This window comes from Rhinoraja longicauda, chromosome 13, assembly GCF_053455715.1.
Source record: "Rhinoraja longicauda isolate Sanriku21f chromosome 13, sRhiLon1.1, whole genome shotgun sequence".
Taxonomy (NCBI): Eukaryota; Metazoa; Chordata; class Chondrichthyes; order Rajiformes; family Arhynchobatidae; genus Rhinoraja; species Rhinoraja longicauda.
The window spans coordinates 9,350,197-9,367,514 of NC_135965.1; the positions used below are offsets into that span (position 1 = coordinate 9,350,197).

Genomic DNA, 17,318 nt, shown 5'->3' on the forward strand with positions numbered 1-17,318 from the left:
CCGTGGCTAACAAGGGAAATCAAGGATAGTATTAAAACAAAAGATGAAGCATACAGATTAGCCAGAAAAAGTAGCATACCAGAGGACTGGGAGAAATTCAGAGTCCAGCAGCGGAGGACAAAGGGCTTAATTAGGAAAGGGAAAATAGATTATGAGGGAAAACTGGCAAGGAACATAAAAACTGACTGCAAAAGCTTTTATAGATATGTGAAGAGAAAAAGATTAGTTAAGACAAATGTAGGTCCCTTGCAGTCGGAAACAGGTGAATTGATCATAGGGAACAAGGAGATGGCAGACCAATTGAACAAATACTTTGGTTCTGTCTTCACTAAGGAAGACATAAGCCATCTGCGGGAAATAGCGGGGGACCGGGGGTCTAATGAGATGGAGGAACTGAGGGAAATCCAGGTTAGTCGGGAAGTGGTGTTAGGTAAATTAAATGGATTAAAGGCAGATAAATCCCCAGGGCCAGATAGGCTGCAGCCCAGAGTGCTTAAGGAAGTAGCCTCAGAAATAGTGGATACATTAGTGATAATTTTTCAAAACTCCTTAGATTCTGGAGTAGTTCCTGAGGACTGGAGGGTAGCTAATGTAACCCCACTTTTTAAAAAGGGAGGGAGAGAGAAAACGGGGAATTATAGACCAGTTAGCCTAACATCGGTAGTGGGGGAAATGCTAGAGTCAGTTATTAAAGATGTGATAGCATCACATTTGGAAAGTGGTGAAATCATCGAACAAAGTCAGCATGGATTTACAAAAGGCAAATCATGTCTGACGAATCTTATAGAATTTTTCGAGGATGTAACTAGTAGAGTGGATAAGGGAGAACCAGTCGATGTGTTATATCTGGACTTTCAGAAGGCCTTCGACAAGGTCCCACATAGGAGATTGGTGTACAAACTTAAAGCACACGGTATTGAGGGTTCAGTGTTGAGGTGGATAGAAAATTGGTTGGCGGACAGGAGGCAAAGAGTAGGAATAAACGGGTCCTTTTCGGAATGGCAGGCTCAGTGCTGGGACCCCAGTTATTTACAGTGTATATTAATGATTTGGACGAGGGAATTGAATGCAACATCTCTAAGTTTGGGGATGACACGAAGCTGGGTGGCAGTGTTAGCTGCGAGGAGGATGCTAGGAGGCTGCAGAGTGACGGATAGATTAGGCGAGTGGGCAAATGCATGGCAGATGCAATATAATGTGGATAAATGTGAGGTTATCCACTTTGGCGGCAAGAACAGGAAAGCAGAGTATTACCTGAATGGTGAACGATTAGGAGAAGGGGAGATGCAACTTGACCTGGGTGTCATGGTGCACCAGTCATTGAAAGCAAGCGTGCAGGTGCAGCAGGCAGTGAAGAAAGCGAATGGTATGTTGGCATTCATAGCAAGAGGATTTGAGTTTAGGGGCAGGGAGGTTCTACTGCAGAAGTACAGGGCCTTGGTGAGACCGCACCTGGAGTATTGTGTGCAGTTTTGGTCTCCTAATCTGAGGAAAGACGTTCTTGCCTTAGAGGGAGTACCGAGAAGGTTCACCAGATTGATCCCTGGGATGGCGGGACTTTCATATGAAGAAAGACTGGATAGACTAGGCTTGTACTCGCTGGAATTTAGAAGACTGAGGGGGGATCTTATAGAAACATATAAAATTCTTAAGGGGTTGGAGAGGCTAGATGCGGGAAGATTGTTCCCGATGTTGGGGGAGTCCAGAACCAGGGGTCACAGCTTAAGGATAAGGGGGAAGTCTTTTAGGACCGAGATGAGAAAACATTTCTTCACACAGAGAGTGGTGAGTCTGTGGAATTCTCTGCCACAGAAGGTAGTTGAGGCCAGTTCATTGGCTATATTTAAGAGGGAGTTAGATGTGGCCCTTTTTGCTAAAGGGATCAGGGGGTATGGAGAGAAGGCAGGTACAGGTTACTGAGCTGGATGATCAGCCATGATCATATTGAATGGCGGTGCAGGCTCGAAGGGCCGAATGGCCTACTCCTGCACCTATTTTCTATGTTTCTATGTTTCTAAATATTGGTGTCCCCGACCGCTGTTGGTTTCTGCCCATGTCCTACGGAGATGCTGCCTGACCTGCTGAGTTACTCCAGGAATTTTTTTTTTGTGTGTGTGTGTGTTTTTGTTTCTTCGTATAAAGTAAGATGTGACCGCCCCCCGCGCCCCTACCCGCCGTGAAAGGGGAGACCCGAAGATCAAGTTGTTGAAACACAACGTGAAATGGATCTGAGAAGACTGTGCCGATTCATATGCCAAATGTGGGGAAACTCCATAATCCATCTTCAAACGGCAAGCATAAATCAATACTCTGGAAGGAAATTGCTGAAATTAAAAATGTGCAGAAATGCACACACACTCCCTGATTTACACAAGGGGTTACCTCCTGTAAACTCTTACACAAGTCAGATTTTTGCGCAAGTCGGAATTACCTTAAAACTAGGTCGAAACAAAGAATTGCCGATGCTGGTTAGTACACAAAACGTAACAATGTGCTGGAGTAACCCAGCAGGTAAGGCAGTATCTTCGGAGAACATAGATAGGTGGCGTTTTGGTTTGGGACCCTTCTTCAGACTGATTCAGTCTGCTGAGTTACTCTAGCACAATGTTATTTCACCTTTATACTAGGTGCCGATGGTGCTGGTCTGCATCAGCGAGACCCTTTCCCATCGGCTGCTGCACTATTCGGCTGAGGCGGCTCACGTTGTAGCCCTTGGATGACAGAACTTTCTTCAGGCCGCTGCCACTGACAGGACGTGCGCCTTCATCATGAGGCACCCTCCCCTCTCACCAGCTGCCGCTTCTACCTGTGGGCATCGCTTTGGCTGGTCCGCCGCTCCCCCATTCACTGCCGCTGCCTCCTCCTCCCCCAGTGGAAGGATATCAGTAACTCCGGAGAAGGAAGTGGAGGGGGGAGCGGGCAAAGCAACGGCTGACAGGAAGAAGCGGCAGCTGATGAGAGGGAAGGGAGCCCCACAGTGGCTGAGCATGTACTGTTGGTGGCGGCAGCCTTAAGAAAACGCTGTCGGCCATGGACTACAATGCAGATCCCAACAACAGCCGCGTCAACTGGACGGTGCGGTAATTGGCGAAGGGCTTGCCGGTGCACCTTGTGGAAGATGGTGGCGACTCTGCTGGGTGCTGCTCTGCATTGCCTCCCTCGTTCTTGCTTGCCTCCCCAGTGTCGCACCGACAATGGACTAAACTGGAAGAGCAGGAGGCCCAGGCTGCTTTATATCTCTGAAGCAGACGGGAAGCCCTCGCCATGCTCCTGTTGCAATAACACAGGTCATCCAGGAAATAGGACCTCCTATTGTGAATAGTTTACGCAAGTGCGAGTTCATGCAACTCGCCTGTTATGCAAGTTGGAGAGTGCCTGTATTAGAATAATACAGATACTATAATTCGTTACAGCTACAATTTCATTGCATAATGAGTACCATGTCTACCGAGTGCTGTGTTTGCAAATCTGTTGTGCTGTAAGAATTCCATTGTTCAGTTTTGGGACCTGTGAGTATCAAACACTTGTCTATTGACTAATGCCTCAATAATGTGAGAACATAGTTTGTCCTATTAAGCATAGTGCGAAATGGTTCACATTTTGCAATAATACTAAAACTGTGAGAATATGGCAATTATTTATTTAATTAGAGCACAACACAAAAGATGGTATCAGAAATTTAGGTTTGTCATTATAATAAGTGTAAAGATTTTACACTATACGATTTCAATGCATGCAATCATTTGTTTGATTCCACTGGACACTTTATAAGCTCACTTTAATTTCTATTGGAAGCAAACAGTTTTCTTCTCCTCATGCTCTGCAATTTTCAAATTTTGTTGTGATAGATATGGACAGGCATGTGCAGAACCCAATTCAAAAGAGATTATTACTTTTCCAGGCAGGCAGAAGTTAACAAGATTAACTTTCCAAGCAGGTAGAAGCAATGTGACCACAGTGCTGTCTGGTCAGAACCCAAACTGCATCTAAAATATCCTCATGCTGCAGTGTAAAAGCACCTTCAGAATGACTTAAAATCATTGTTCCTGCATTTAACTTTAAACCTATTCCAGGAGGAACTGCAACTTAATAAAATATTCATCAGTAATTTTGCAAAGAGAAAAGAACCTTCAGCCAAACGGCTGCCACAATTGTGTTAGCTGTCATCTCTGATTCACGCACATTGCAAAAAGGAAATGATATACATGCTTCTGCTGCACAGAAATTTTGAAAAGAGCAAAATACAAAAACAGCAGCAAAATATTTGGGTAATAATATCAATGTAGCTATTACATCCAGCTACAACTTTAATGATATGTATCCTGAATAAATGGAAACCAAATATGTAATTACATAGTGCATTAAGGAGTGCACAAGCAAGTCTAATAGATTTGTTGAAATACAAGGACCGTCTAATGAAAACCAATCTGAAACAATAAGGGCATTTACTTGAGCACCATTTGAGAACACAAATTAATTCCCGAGCAATGACAGACATTGTTTAGGAAGAAAGGACAGAGCAAGCACAAATTCTCGCATTTATGTCGTTCATTTCATTCATTTATGTCGTAAGACAGCAAAGCTCTGAGTATGTGTGTGCGTCACAGCAGAAAACTAAAAATCACACCAGGTTTTTAGGGAAACAAATTAGCTACTTGAGCAAAGAGCAACGAAGAAAAGGAATAACTTTGACAATTCCGCTCCGTTTCAACTAAAAAAAAATAGAAACATTTTCTACCATACAATTAATGAACCTACGATTTCATTACCAGAAATGTAGATTGAATGCTTTAATTAGCAGAGCTTTACCTGAGTACAACTGCCACCTGCAGATATACAGTCAATAAAGTAGTGCCTGCGGGTAAAAAACGCCAGCAAAGCCTGCCAGCGGGTAGATTCCACTTCATTCTGCCGCGAGCTTAGCTCATCAGCCGAACTCCTCTTAGCATATTGCTTCAGTTTCAGCCCGGTAGAATGCAGGCCAGCACTGGCATTGCCTCTGTTGGGGCGCGAATACACAAGTGATGTGTTGTTGCCGAAGATGTAATTCATCTCTGCAGCACTGCAGGTGGTTGCCAGGCAGTGTCTACCACTACCAGCTGCCAAATGGTGTATGTAGAAACAACTGCAGATAGAATTTCATCAGCATCACTTTAAGTATGGGAGACAAAATCTGGCCACCTGCAGCAGTTGAAGATCATATCTTGAAATTATTTAAGACCAGAGAACGTAGTTTTAAAAGCTTTGCACAATCATTGCTCTTTGAAAAATCTCAGTGTTGAATGTCCTAATCCCATTTAGCTCGAGTTTCTCCTTTCCATGAACTGATTTTTTCTGGAGAAGCTAAAGTAGTAGTAAACACAGTTGCTCCTTGCTGATCATTCGGCATAATGAACGACAGGATGTGAGGTCAATAATCAGGTAAAATTGTACAGGCATTGGGCTGGCAATCTGGAACTGGCTAATATTGGTAAGAGGCAGGGGGGTGAGCGGAGTACAGAAAGGACTGCAATAACTTGGTTGTGACCTTCCTGGATAGTAGAAGAAAGCATTAAAAAAATGTGACAATTGGAGCGTGATTACATGAACCCATTTACTTCACACACCAAGAATTTAAACTCTCTGAAAGTGCTCACATTTTAATGTACATATAAAACGGATACTGCAAGCAGCAGCTTATCCCCTCGTAATTTTTTCCAATAGTGTTTTCTCCAAGATATTGACAATTGCTTCCGTTGAAAAGCCAACAGGGGATAGCCACAGGAAACAAAAATATTATAGGACTATTAACTGTGATATCAACAGCACGGAATGCTCCTAATCACTTAAAAGTGAACAGTGCGGTTAATATGCCCACTTCAGGACCATTTGAAATTGAATCAATATTTCACTGCAATACCCGAGATTGTGTTGAAGAGCTTCTGAAACCAGAATCTTTCTGCAAAGTTTTAATGGGTATGCAAGAAGCATGCACTCAAGATGCAAAACCACCAGACTACGCCCATTTGCCACAGGCGGCCATTAAGTCATTTACATATGGCATTACATCAGGAAAGAGGCAGAGAAACTTTTTGGGGAAGATTTTCCACTGCCATTTCCCTTTTTGGGACTACATTGTTGCTCTCAGCACAGTCTGGGTGCTGTCTTCAGCTGGGAAGATAGCACCCACTTCAAAGGCATGGGCCAAATATAACAGAGAAGTTGCTGAACAACATAATTAATGGAGAGGGTGGGCATGGACATAGAGCAGATGGTACTGTTAGAGCTTTGGAGGCTTGCGCCTCAGCCTAAATTGGAGTTTTCGATAGCCATTTGGATATCACAATGATGCCAAAAGTGGAAAATGGAAAAATCAACCAGAGAAAATGAAAGAGCTTTATTATCAAGCTCAATGATAACTTTGATTTTAATTCTGGGTGCAAACTAAGATATTCCATTTTCCCAGCAAATCTCCACCACCAACGTTCAACCACAGGAAGCCAAAAGTTTTGATTCTGTAAATATTCATAAATTCTGTAATTTAATTATATTATCTACAAGGGCTTTTGTTTCTGTCTTGAACAAATATACATTTTTGTAAGTGATTTATAATTAAATCAGTTATATTCTCTTAATCCGATGCAATTCCTGGCTGGAGGATGAACAGTGTGTGCATGCACTCACTTTTAAATATTTGTAGGACAATAGACAATAGATGCAGGAGGAGGCCATTCGGCCCTTCGAGCCAGCACCGCCATTCAATGTGATCATGGCTGATCATTCTCAATCAGTACCCCGTTCCTGCCTTCTCCCCATACCCCCTGACTCCGCTATCCTTAAGAGCTCTATCTAGAGCTCTAATATTATAGGACTAGTAACTTCTTTTTCTTCGTTGCTCTTTGCTCAAGTGGCTAATTTGTTAGCTCTAATATTATAGGACTATTAACTGTGATATCAACAGCACGGAATGCTACTAATCACTTAAAAGTGAAAAGTGCGGTTAATATTAATAGTAGGAGATGGAATCAACCATCAATCAAGTGAAACATATGGCACCCTAAATCTCATCTGGTGACAGCCTTTCCAATGGAAAATAACTTGTTAATTCTTTATGATTTGTGACCAGAAATGTTTTTTACTCTCACGGAGACAAAAAAAAATCTTCATATCGAGATCGCCCTCCACAATGCTGTATGGAATAGACTCAGTACAGCTATGTCGGCTCAAAATCGGACATCCCATGGAGCTGTGTATGGTCATCAGCTGCAGAAAGTGTCATCTCGCGACCTGTAACTTTGTGATCCACCACACAAAAAGATAAAATAAATTCAACCCAGCTTATTACTAACGAATCACTCTATTCTCAAACTTCCAGCTTCCAACCATACCATCTCTACTTCTGAGGAGGACAAGATCAGCATAGATAAAAACAGAAAGTGCCGGAAATACTGAAAAGATTAATGGCAAGGTTGCAAAACAAGTGAGAAAGTAAGCTGTGAGGACATGAGAGATACGAAAGTTGAATGGGGCAGAGATCTGGCAGACGGAGAATAATGTACAAATTTGTAAGATTGTAGATTTTGAGGAAAATAGCCCAATACCTAAGAAGGAGACAGCAGACCAGAGATGCAGAGGCTACTGACTATCTAGTGCCTACTTTTCCAAAGTCCACTTTGCAGGAATAGGAAGTGATCATGATGTTTTAAGCTGGTGGAACTAAATGAAAAAAGGAGGGAAGATATTCTTCAGTTATTTTATTGTCATATGTACAAGTATGGCGAGGTACATGTACAATGAAAATCTTCATTTTAGCAGCATCAGAGGCAGAGACCCAGGCAATACACAAAACATGTTGTTGTTGTTGTTGTTCGTCCTTCGAGTTCGAAGATGACCATGACTTCACTGTCAGTTGTTCACAAAACATAAGTCATGCAGAAATTACAAGACAAAGATTGTGCAAAAAAACAAGACATTAGTTCAAATATATAATTAGAAAACAAGACCTTGGCAGTGCAAGAGATGGTCTGTGGCGTTGCGTTGTTGAACTGGAATCAGGGTTGTGCAGGTCAGTTCAAGAACCTGATGGCTGCAGGAAAGAAGCAATTCCTGAACCTGGTGGTGTGGGACTTCAGGCTTCTGTGCCTCCCATCTGATGGTAGCATTGTCCGGAGAGCAAGGATCCTTGTTGATGGCCGTCTGGAAATGCTTTTGATGGTGGGGAGGGCTGTGCCCGTGATGAACATGGCTGAGTCCACCACTCTCTGCAGCCTCTTGCATTCCTGTGCTATGAAAATGCTGTTCCATGAGAACACAACCGGTAAGAATAGTTTCTACAGTGTATCTGGAGAAATTTGGTGACATCCCAAACCTTTTCAAACTTCTAAAAATAGAGGTACTGGTACGCTTTTTGTGATTATATGCACGAGCTTAGAATAGGTCATCCAAGATGTTAACGCCCAGGAATTTGAAGTTGCTGCATCTCTCAGCCACCAATTCGCCAATAGAACTGGCACGTCTCCCCCAAATCTCTCCTTCTGAAATCACCGATTGGTTCCTTATTATTGCAACAACTCTCAATCAAACGTTCTCTCTTTCCCCTGTGCTGACTCATCATCTCTGTGATGATTAGCCAACAACAGTGGTGCCATCAGCAAATTTATAGATGGCATTGGAGCTGTGTTTAGTCACACAGTCATGGGTAAAAAGAGAGTAGAGCAGGGGGCTGGGCACGTAACCTTGTGGTGCACCTGCATTGATGGTCAGTGAGATGTGGTTACCAAACCACACTGATTGAGGTCTTCTAATGAGGAAGTCCAGGATCCAGTTGCAAAAGGAGGTACAGAGGCCCGGAGACTTGAAACAGTGCTGAGGGGATAATTAGTATTGGAGAGGTTGATTTTATCTGATGCTGAGCTGGAGTTAATGAAAAACAGCTCAACATATGTGTCTGTTAGTCCTGAGCAGAGTGGATAGCATCTGCTGTTGTCTTGTTGGGCTGATAGATCAATTCAAGCATATCCAGATCAATTCTGAGGCAGGAGTAGATCCATACCATAACCAACCTCACAAAGTACTTCTTAGAGTGGATGTGAGTGGTACCAGAAGGTAGTCATTGAAGTAAGTCACCATGCTCTTCTTGAGTACTGGTACAATAGATGCTTTTTGAAGCAGGTGGGAACTTCAGACCGCAGAAGCGAGAAGTTGAAGATGTCCTTGAATACTACAGTCAGTTGGTCCACGCAGGTCTTCAGCACTTGGCCAAGTATGCTGTCTGGACTGGACGATTTGTGTGAATTGAGCCTTTGTACGAACGGTCTAATGTTAGCCTCAGAGACCTAGATCACAGGATCAACAGAGGCTTGGAGGCGGGGAGTGGAAGGAAGCTTGTGCAAGAGTGTCGTTGTTTTCATTTAAACGGCATACATAAAATGCATTGAGCTCCTCTGGAAGTCATTTGTCACTTATGCTACACATTGATGCAGAAAGTGACAGCATGCAAGCCCTGCCATAGCCATCAAGCATCCATCAGCGACTCTGTTTAGTCCAGAATTCTCTCAATTGCTCACGGTGACCTTCAGGAGACCGCACCTGGAGTTCTCGACTATGGACCGGCCCCGTCCTAAATACCACAGTTCCAGCATCTGGTTTATTCAGGGCTTCTGGTTAGGAAAGACTCAATATTTTTTTTACAGAGCATTTTTTTATATAGTCAGTGATGAGTGGTATATTCATTCAGGTCTGCTAACATATCTTTGAACATGGCCCAGTCCACCAATTCGAGATAGTCCCATAACTGTTCCTCTGCCTCCCCTGACCAGCTCTTCACAATTCTCTTTGCTGGTGCCATGCTCTTCTATCTCTGCCTGCACACAGGAAGAGACAGCACAGCCACATGGTCAGATTTCCAAAGTGGAGGCAAGGGGTAGCGCAATAAGTGTTCCTAATGGAAGTATAACAGCAATCAAGTGTATTGGTGTTGAAGGTGATATCCTGATAGTTGGGGAGATACTTCTGCAAGCCAGCCTGGTTGAAGGCTCCAGGGTATGCTGTTTCGTGCTTGTTGATTGTGGCGCTCAATTCCCCAAGCGCTAACTTGAGACGGTATGTTGACTGCAGTCAGGCTGGCGACGGTGAATTCTCCTGGTAGGTAGAACAGTCGGCACTTACCACCTGATGTTCCCATTTGAGCGCCAGGATGAGTTTATCCTGAAGCAGTCATTGCTGCCTCTCCCTCTTCCAGACATCGGCATCCAGGCTATACACTGAATGGAAAAATCCTGGGGCAGAGCCATGTCTCTGTGAAAGAGAACACAGCAATCCCTTATATCCCTCTGGTACAAGAGTCTTTCTCTCAAGTCTTCCATCTTGTTCTCTAAGGATTGTATATTGGCTAGAATGTTGCTGAGGGGATTGGTGGGGTGGGGTGGGATTGGGGGTGGGGTTGGGGGTGGGGAGGGTATTGCATGCTAACACATTTAAATGGCTTGTAAGCCCATTTCTACTGTTGTAGTTCTGGCTGCAGATTTCAGTTTTTAAGAGATCAAAATGTGGGTGTACGAGTGTTGTCCTGCATGCTGCCTACAAAATGTCTCCTCTCTCCAGTGCCATCTTGTCAAAACAAATGATACAAAGCTTTATGTAACCACAATCTGGAGTACTGTGTACAGTATTAGTTCCTTATCAAAGAAAAGATGTTAATGCACTGGAAGCAGTTCAGAGAATATTTACCAGACTTACAACCAGAAAAAAAAGGCTGATGTTCCGAAACAATTGGCCAGGGTACACTTGTACCTACTCGAGTTTAGAAGACAGAGTGGTAACTTTATTGAAACATACAAGTTCTGAAGGGTCTTGGCTGGGTAGCTGGGGAGAGAATGTTTTCTTTGCGAGAAATCTGGATCTCAGGATCACTGTTTAAAAATAAGGGGTTCCACACAACACAGATGAAGCAAAACTTTTTCCTTCGGGTGGTGTCTTCGGAATTGTTTCTCAAAAGGATGGCAAAAGCAATTTATTTGAATACCTTTAAGTCAATGTTAAAGCAAGAATGTGAAAGGATACCATGAATAAATCGAATGAGGAATTGAGTTTAAAACCAGTTCCGCTATGATAATAAATGGCCGAGCTAGCTCAAAGGGTCAAGTGACCTACTCCAATTCTTCACTGATGTTTCATCTCCGTGCCAGTAAATTAGTGCAGGATGTCACTCATTCCTCAAACTACTGTCTTAAGACCAATCACTTTCAGTGCTTTAGCAAACAACTCCCAGCACAGTGCCATAAGAGAAGAAATGGACATGATTGTGGCAACAGTACTATGCTTCCTTTTAAACTCTTCAGAAATGGAACTGTCCATTCCAGTACACAACAAACCCTAGACAATATTTAGCTCTCGGTTGTTAAGTGCCAAAGAACATTTATGGCACCAGCTGGAACAAGAGTCAGCTGCCAATCTTCAACATACAATAGCATTAACATCATAGAGAAATCCATTATCAACACTGCGACCCACTATCAACACCCCAGGAGTCAACTTTCCATGACATAGAAGGCACCTCAAAAGCATGACCCCTTTTTACTTGCCTAAATGAACACGAACATACACACACGGACACGAACAGGCACACACTTCAGCATCACCAAAACAAAGCAGTCCCATTTTACTGGCATCCTGGGTACCATCTTAAACATACATTCCCTGCACCATCACCTCCACCATCAAGCAGTGGCTGCTGAATGCACCATCTCCAAAATGAACCTGAGGTTCTCCAACAGCACCATCGGCTCCCATGATTTCTTCCATCTAAGGAAGACATGAGTAGCATGGGAAGACAACCACATGCATATTATCTTCCAAGTTGCACACCTGTTCTTTGTCTTCACTTGGTCTAAATTCTGGAAGTCCTACCAACAGCACTGTGTGAGTACCTTCACTAGAAGGCTCACCACACCTACTCAAATGCATTAAGCATTAAGGAATGGGCATAGGGATTTTGCCAGTGAAACGCACATCCCACAAAATGAAAAAATAAGAAATAAATGTCTTCCGTATTTAATGTGGCACAGGGCAACTCATTTTAAATTTAGAAAAAATATGGAAACAACAGAGCAAGGAAAATACACAAATGAAGTTTTATTGAAAATGGCATCACAAGTATTTAGGGTGGTCAAAAAGGCTTTTGGCAGACTAGCCTTCATCAGAGTATTGAGTAGAGAAGTTGGGAGATCATGTTGCAGTTGTACACGATGTTGGGAGGCCACATTTAGAGTATTGTTTTGCGCACCTTGTTACGGGAAAGATATTGTTAAGCAGGAAAGGGTGCAGAGAAGATTTACAAGGATGTTGCCAGAACTCGAGGGCCTAAGCTATAGGGCAAGGTTCAGCAGGCTAGGACTCTATTCCTTGGAACGCAGGAGGGTGAGGGGTTATATTACAGAGGTTTACGAGATCATGAGAGGAATAAATTGAGTAGACGCAGAGTCTCTTGCCCAGAGAAGGGGAATCGAGAACCAGAGGAAAAATCGCTTTAAGGTGACGGGGGAAAGATTTAACAGAAACATGAGGGGTAACCTTTTCACACAAAGAGTGGTGGGTGTATGGAACAAGCTGATGGAGGAAGTAGTCGTGGCAGGTGCTATAGCAATATTTAAGAAACATTTAGACAGGTACATGGATAGGGCAGGTTTAGTGGGATATGAGCCAAACACAGGCAGGTTGGACAAGTGTAGATGGGACATGTTGGTTAGTGTAAACAAGTTGGACAGAAGGGCCTGTTTCCACACTGTAAGACTCTATGACTATAAATCTTCCTTTGGGATAGGTATAACATTTTGTAAAATCTCATTAAGGAGCATGGTGATTCCATTATCTTCGCACACGAACAGATTGTTTGTTTGCATATCTCTGCCAATGCCATGGGCCATAAAGGGGTAATTGATATTCAGAATCACAATAGGCTGGTGGAAAGAGAAACATGGAATTCAGGATAAAATTAGATTTCAAATGCCTGCTTACCCTGAATCACAGTCAAACCATCAAGCTTAAGAGATATTACTTTGGTCTGGAAAGAGCAAATCCACATCCGTTTGCAGATTTACATTACAGCACTCAGCATACATTGCTCTTAATGACGACAATGGAGTTGGTGAATCGCAACTAATTTGATTGCCTTCTAAATATTGGAGCATTTTGCAATGTCCCTGCAGATTGTTGTGATTCATACCCCATTCGTACAGAAACAAGACCTTGTTGCAGTGAACTTGAATTCAATAAAATAGCATCAACATTTTAAGAGGGAAAATTTGATTAATGGTAATAAACAAGCATGTGCATTTAGCCCTCATCCATTCGAGCTGTTAAAGGCAGCGTAAGAAATACATGTACACCCCTCAACCTGCTAAATGTTAATCTGTGGCATCACCTAAACACTGCCATTTTCACCAATGCCCTTCAGATCTTACAAAAGGTCAACATATTTCCAGGCAAGAGCAGCCTGGTGAGGAACAAGTGTGTTGGCCCAGTATCTTGTAGAAGAGTCCTTGTTTTGCAGGTATCATAGCTAAAATCATAATCCCAGGAAACAGAAGCAAAGCCATATTCTGTACTGCAGAAACAAGATTGCTGCAGACGCTGGTTAACAAAACAAAAGAGTGCTGGAGCAACTCAGTGGCTCAGAAAGCATCCCTGGAGAACATGGATAGGTGGCAGGTATTAGATGAACGTAGGCGAGGGGGGTTTTGATTGAGAGGTGGATGGACAAAAGACGGAGATGAAAAAAAGGGGAGGTAAAAAGGATTCAATAGTTGCAAATTGTGAAGCCAGAGGAAAGAATGTGGATGGGGGAGTGGATTGTTAATGGTTACCGAAAATTTGAGAGTTCAATGTTTAATGGTTGTATGATACAGAAGCGAAATACGAAGTGCTGTTCCTCATCTTTGTGTTTGCCCTCACGATGGTTGGAACATGCTGGCGGTGATGGAAATGCTGGAGGATGATGTGAACAATGCGGAGGCTGGTGGGGTGAAGGTGAGGGCCTGGGGAACTCGATCCATGTTCTGAAAGGAGGTTGGGGGAAAGAGGGAGCAAGAGCAGAACTAGGGGACACGGAGATGTTGGTGAGGGATTCATCTATGACAGCAGAGGGGGAAACCGTGTTTACTAAAGGCAGAGGTCATCTTGGATGTCCAGGAATAGGTAAGATGATCCCACCACCAGTCACATCCTCCCATCCTCCCCCCTCACTACCTTCCGCAGACTCCTTGGTTCACTCATCACTTACCACCCAGACCACCCCCTCCCCGAGAACCGCAAGAGATGGAACACCTGTCCTTATACCTCCTCTCCTGCCTCCAATCAGGGACCCCAGCAGTCCTTCCAGGTGAGATAGAGGTTCACACGCACCACCTCTAACCTCATCTACTCCAACCGGTATTCCCAATGTGGCTTCCTATACATCGGCGAGTTCAAGTGGAGATTCAGTGACTGTTTCGCTGAACACTCGTGTTCAGTCCGCCAAGATCTACTGGATCTGCCCGCTGCTAACCATTTTAACTCCCCTTCCCATTCCCATTCTGACCTTTCTGTCCTGGGCCTCCTCCATTGCCAGAGTGAGGCCACATGCAAACTGGAGAAACAGCACCTCATTCCACTTGGTAATTTACAACCCAACGGTATGAGCATTGAATTCTCTAATTTTAGGTAAACTCTAAACACCGGCCCTTCCCTCCTCTTTCTCCTGTGCCCCTCACACATTTATCTCCTCACCCTACCCTCCTTCCTCTGGCTTCACAAATTGCAACTCTCCAAATCTTTTGTTTCACGTCATTTTTTCCCATCCCTGACCTTTGTACAACCATCTATATTATCACAAAACCTGGCTCACCTGTGTTCACTTATTACCTGTCACATTTTGTCCTCCCCCTCTTTTCTTCTAACTTTCTTTCCACTACCCCACTTTGCAATCAATCTGAAGAAGGGTCCCGACCCAAACCTTCACCTATCTTTGTTCTCCAAGGATGCTGTTTGATACATCAAGCAGCTCAGATACTCCACAAATGGCTTGATTTGGTTGCTCGAGGTGAACCGACATGTGCTAAATCACTGGGAACTAGTGGTAGTTGATGTTAAAGGATGGTCCTAAAGAAGGGAAAGTTTGCATGACAATTCTGGTATGAATAAAGGCTGAAGACAACCAAGCTGTCTAAAGAGGGCAGCTGATATGCATACTCACATCCTTAAGCAGTTGCTTGCACACCTGAAAGCCTAATTGCAATGCTCAAATGGAGGGACACAAAGTGCAATGTTGCACTTGGCTGGGTGCAGACCTGGAATCCAAGCCTGATCTCTCTTGTATGTTTTCAGAACAAATCGTCACCTGAAGTACCTGTGTTAAATGGGTCTAGTAGTGAATAAGAGCAATTCAGCTGTTGTGTTCATGCAGTACTCAGTAAAAGTGGTTATAGTTTTAGGCTTCCTGGATCAGCTGTTGTCTTATCATTATTAGTTCTCAAGCATACTACCCCAGTCAATCCAATAAAGTCTAGCAATTGATTGTTAATCAACACAAACTGGTGTTGGTCTTATGAGGGGCTGTAGTCTGAAACCAGTCCCTGTATGGTCATCCGCAGCTGCCACAACAGCTACTGAACAAGCCATGCATAGCGAAAGAGGACACACGTGGACACATGGAAGACAGGTACCAAGGGAGTGCAAAACATGAGCAGTGGCCCAATTTTGATAGAGCGTTTATGTTTCCTTATTTTTCCATGAAGCAACAGCAATAATGAGGAAAGGGAAGGGGCAGGGACAGAGGTGGAGAGAGACAGCAGCTGCAGCATATAACAAGCCATTGTGATCAATTCTTGCTGAACTCTGCCTTCTCAGGCATTGGCCTTCAGGTGGGTGGATATTCAGGAAGCACTCCTGAAATATCTAGCGTGGATAGAGCTTCAGGCATCATCATCAAGGCTTGATGCCACCAAAACTACAGAAGGTGAGATGAACTTCCTGTTGCTAAATAAAGTACCCAAGTGGAAACTATGGATTTGGGTGGTTGTCAAAACCCAATTTGGCGTGATTGACAAAAGGTCGGCAATTCCCAAGGATTTATATCATCGATTGACGGCTTCACATTTTGTCTGCACCACACTTCTTCTGAATGAGTGTGAACCCATAGCAAAGGGGCAGCACCATGGCGCAGCGGTAGAGACCCAGGTTTGATCCTGACTACGTATGCTATCTGTATGGACTTTGTACATTCTCCCCGTGACTGAGTGGGTTTTCCCCAGGTGCTCCAGTTTCCTCCCAAATTCCAAAGACTTTCAGGTTTGCAGCTTAATTGGCTTTAGTAAAGATTGCAAATTGTCCCTGGTATGTAGGATAGTGCTAGTGCACAGGAATCGCTGGTCGGTGCAGACCCTGTGGGCCGAAGGGACTGTTTCCATGCTGTGTTTCTAAAAGAAACAAAATCTCTCGCACACAGAAAAAGCAAAATACTACTGAAAATCTGAGAAAGAATGCTGGAAGCATTAAGTTGGTCAGGTGTGATCTGTAGAGGGAAAAGTGTTAACGTTGCACAATTGCACAATCATCTGTTCCTTCAACAGAATCAGACAATACTAAAAGACACTGAAGGAAAAGTGAGTAAAGGGGCTCAAGCAAAGTAACAATAAGCAGATAGATTAATCATTTAAAGCTCCCCACTTCGTAAACCATTCTTTTTCATTAATAACTGGAGAAAAAAAAATCGCCTTTTAATTTCTCTACATATACTAGCATATTTTCTTATTAACAGCCTCGACTAGTTTCAAAATTTGGTTGGCATTTTGGAATACTCAGAGGATAAACTTCACATGGTACATTGAGAAGTGTTGACAGTGACATAATGAACTGCAGATGCTGGAAACTTGAGCAAATCAAAGTGCTGGGGGAACTCGGCACTTCAGGCAGCAACTGTTGGGGGAATGGGCAGGTGACATTTCAGGTCAGGACTATTCTTGTTTGGGCAGAAGTCAAAAGTCTTTGTCCATTACATGTATTATGATGTACAGTGGAATGTTCCATGGAATCATGCAAGGAACTGCATGTCAACAGTCAGAATAACAAGTCTTCCCTTTCATTTATTTAGGACTCTGCCAATCTGAGCAATTATTGTTCTTCCCTAAATACTCCTGAACAGAAAAGGAGTTGAGTCAACTCCATCAAGGGCTCTTTCAGCATGTGTGTAAAGACCCCGATTAATATAGTCTTGCTTTTCAAAAAAAAACTCTTATCTACTTTGGTTTAGATTTTAAATTTTTTACGTTGGGATTCAATTTCATGTCTCTGTAACAATGGTCCAG

General features: G+C 43.3%; 1 protein-coding gene across 28 annotated transcripts in view; it reads right to left on the reverse strand.

The window, feature by feature from the left end:
* The window catches only part of LOC144599431 (disks large homolog 1-like), a 354,144-nt gene that overhangs the window by 160,618 nt on the left and 176,208 nt on the right, over positions 1 to 17,318 (reverse strand). For 6 of the 28 annotated variants that reach the window (XM_078410328.1, XM_078410321.1, XM_078410319.1 and 3 more), the window contains exon 1: positions 4,810 to 5,052. The exons of 21 other annotated variants lie outside the window; for them this stretch is intronic. In XM_078410328.1, the coding sequence (XP_078266454.1) occupies positions 4,810 to 5,052 (243 nt within the window). Of the gene's footprint in view, positions 1 to 4,809; positions 5,053 to 17,318 lie in introns of those variants that run through there. One more of the 28 variants, XM_078410324.1, reaches the window with a different exon arrangement.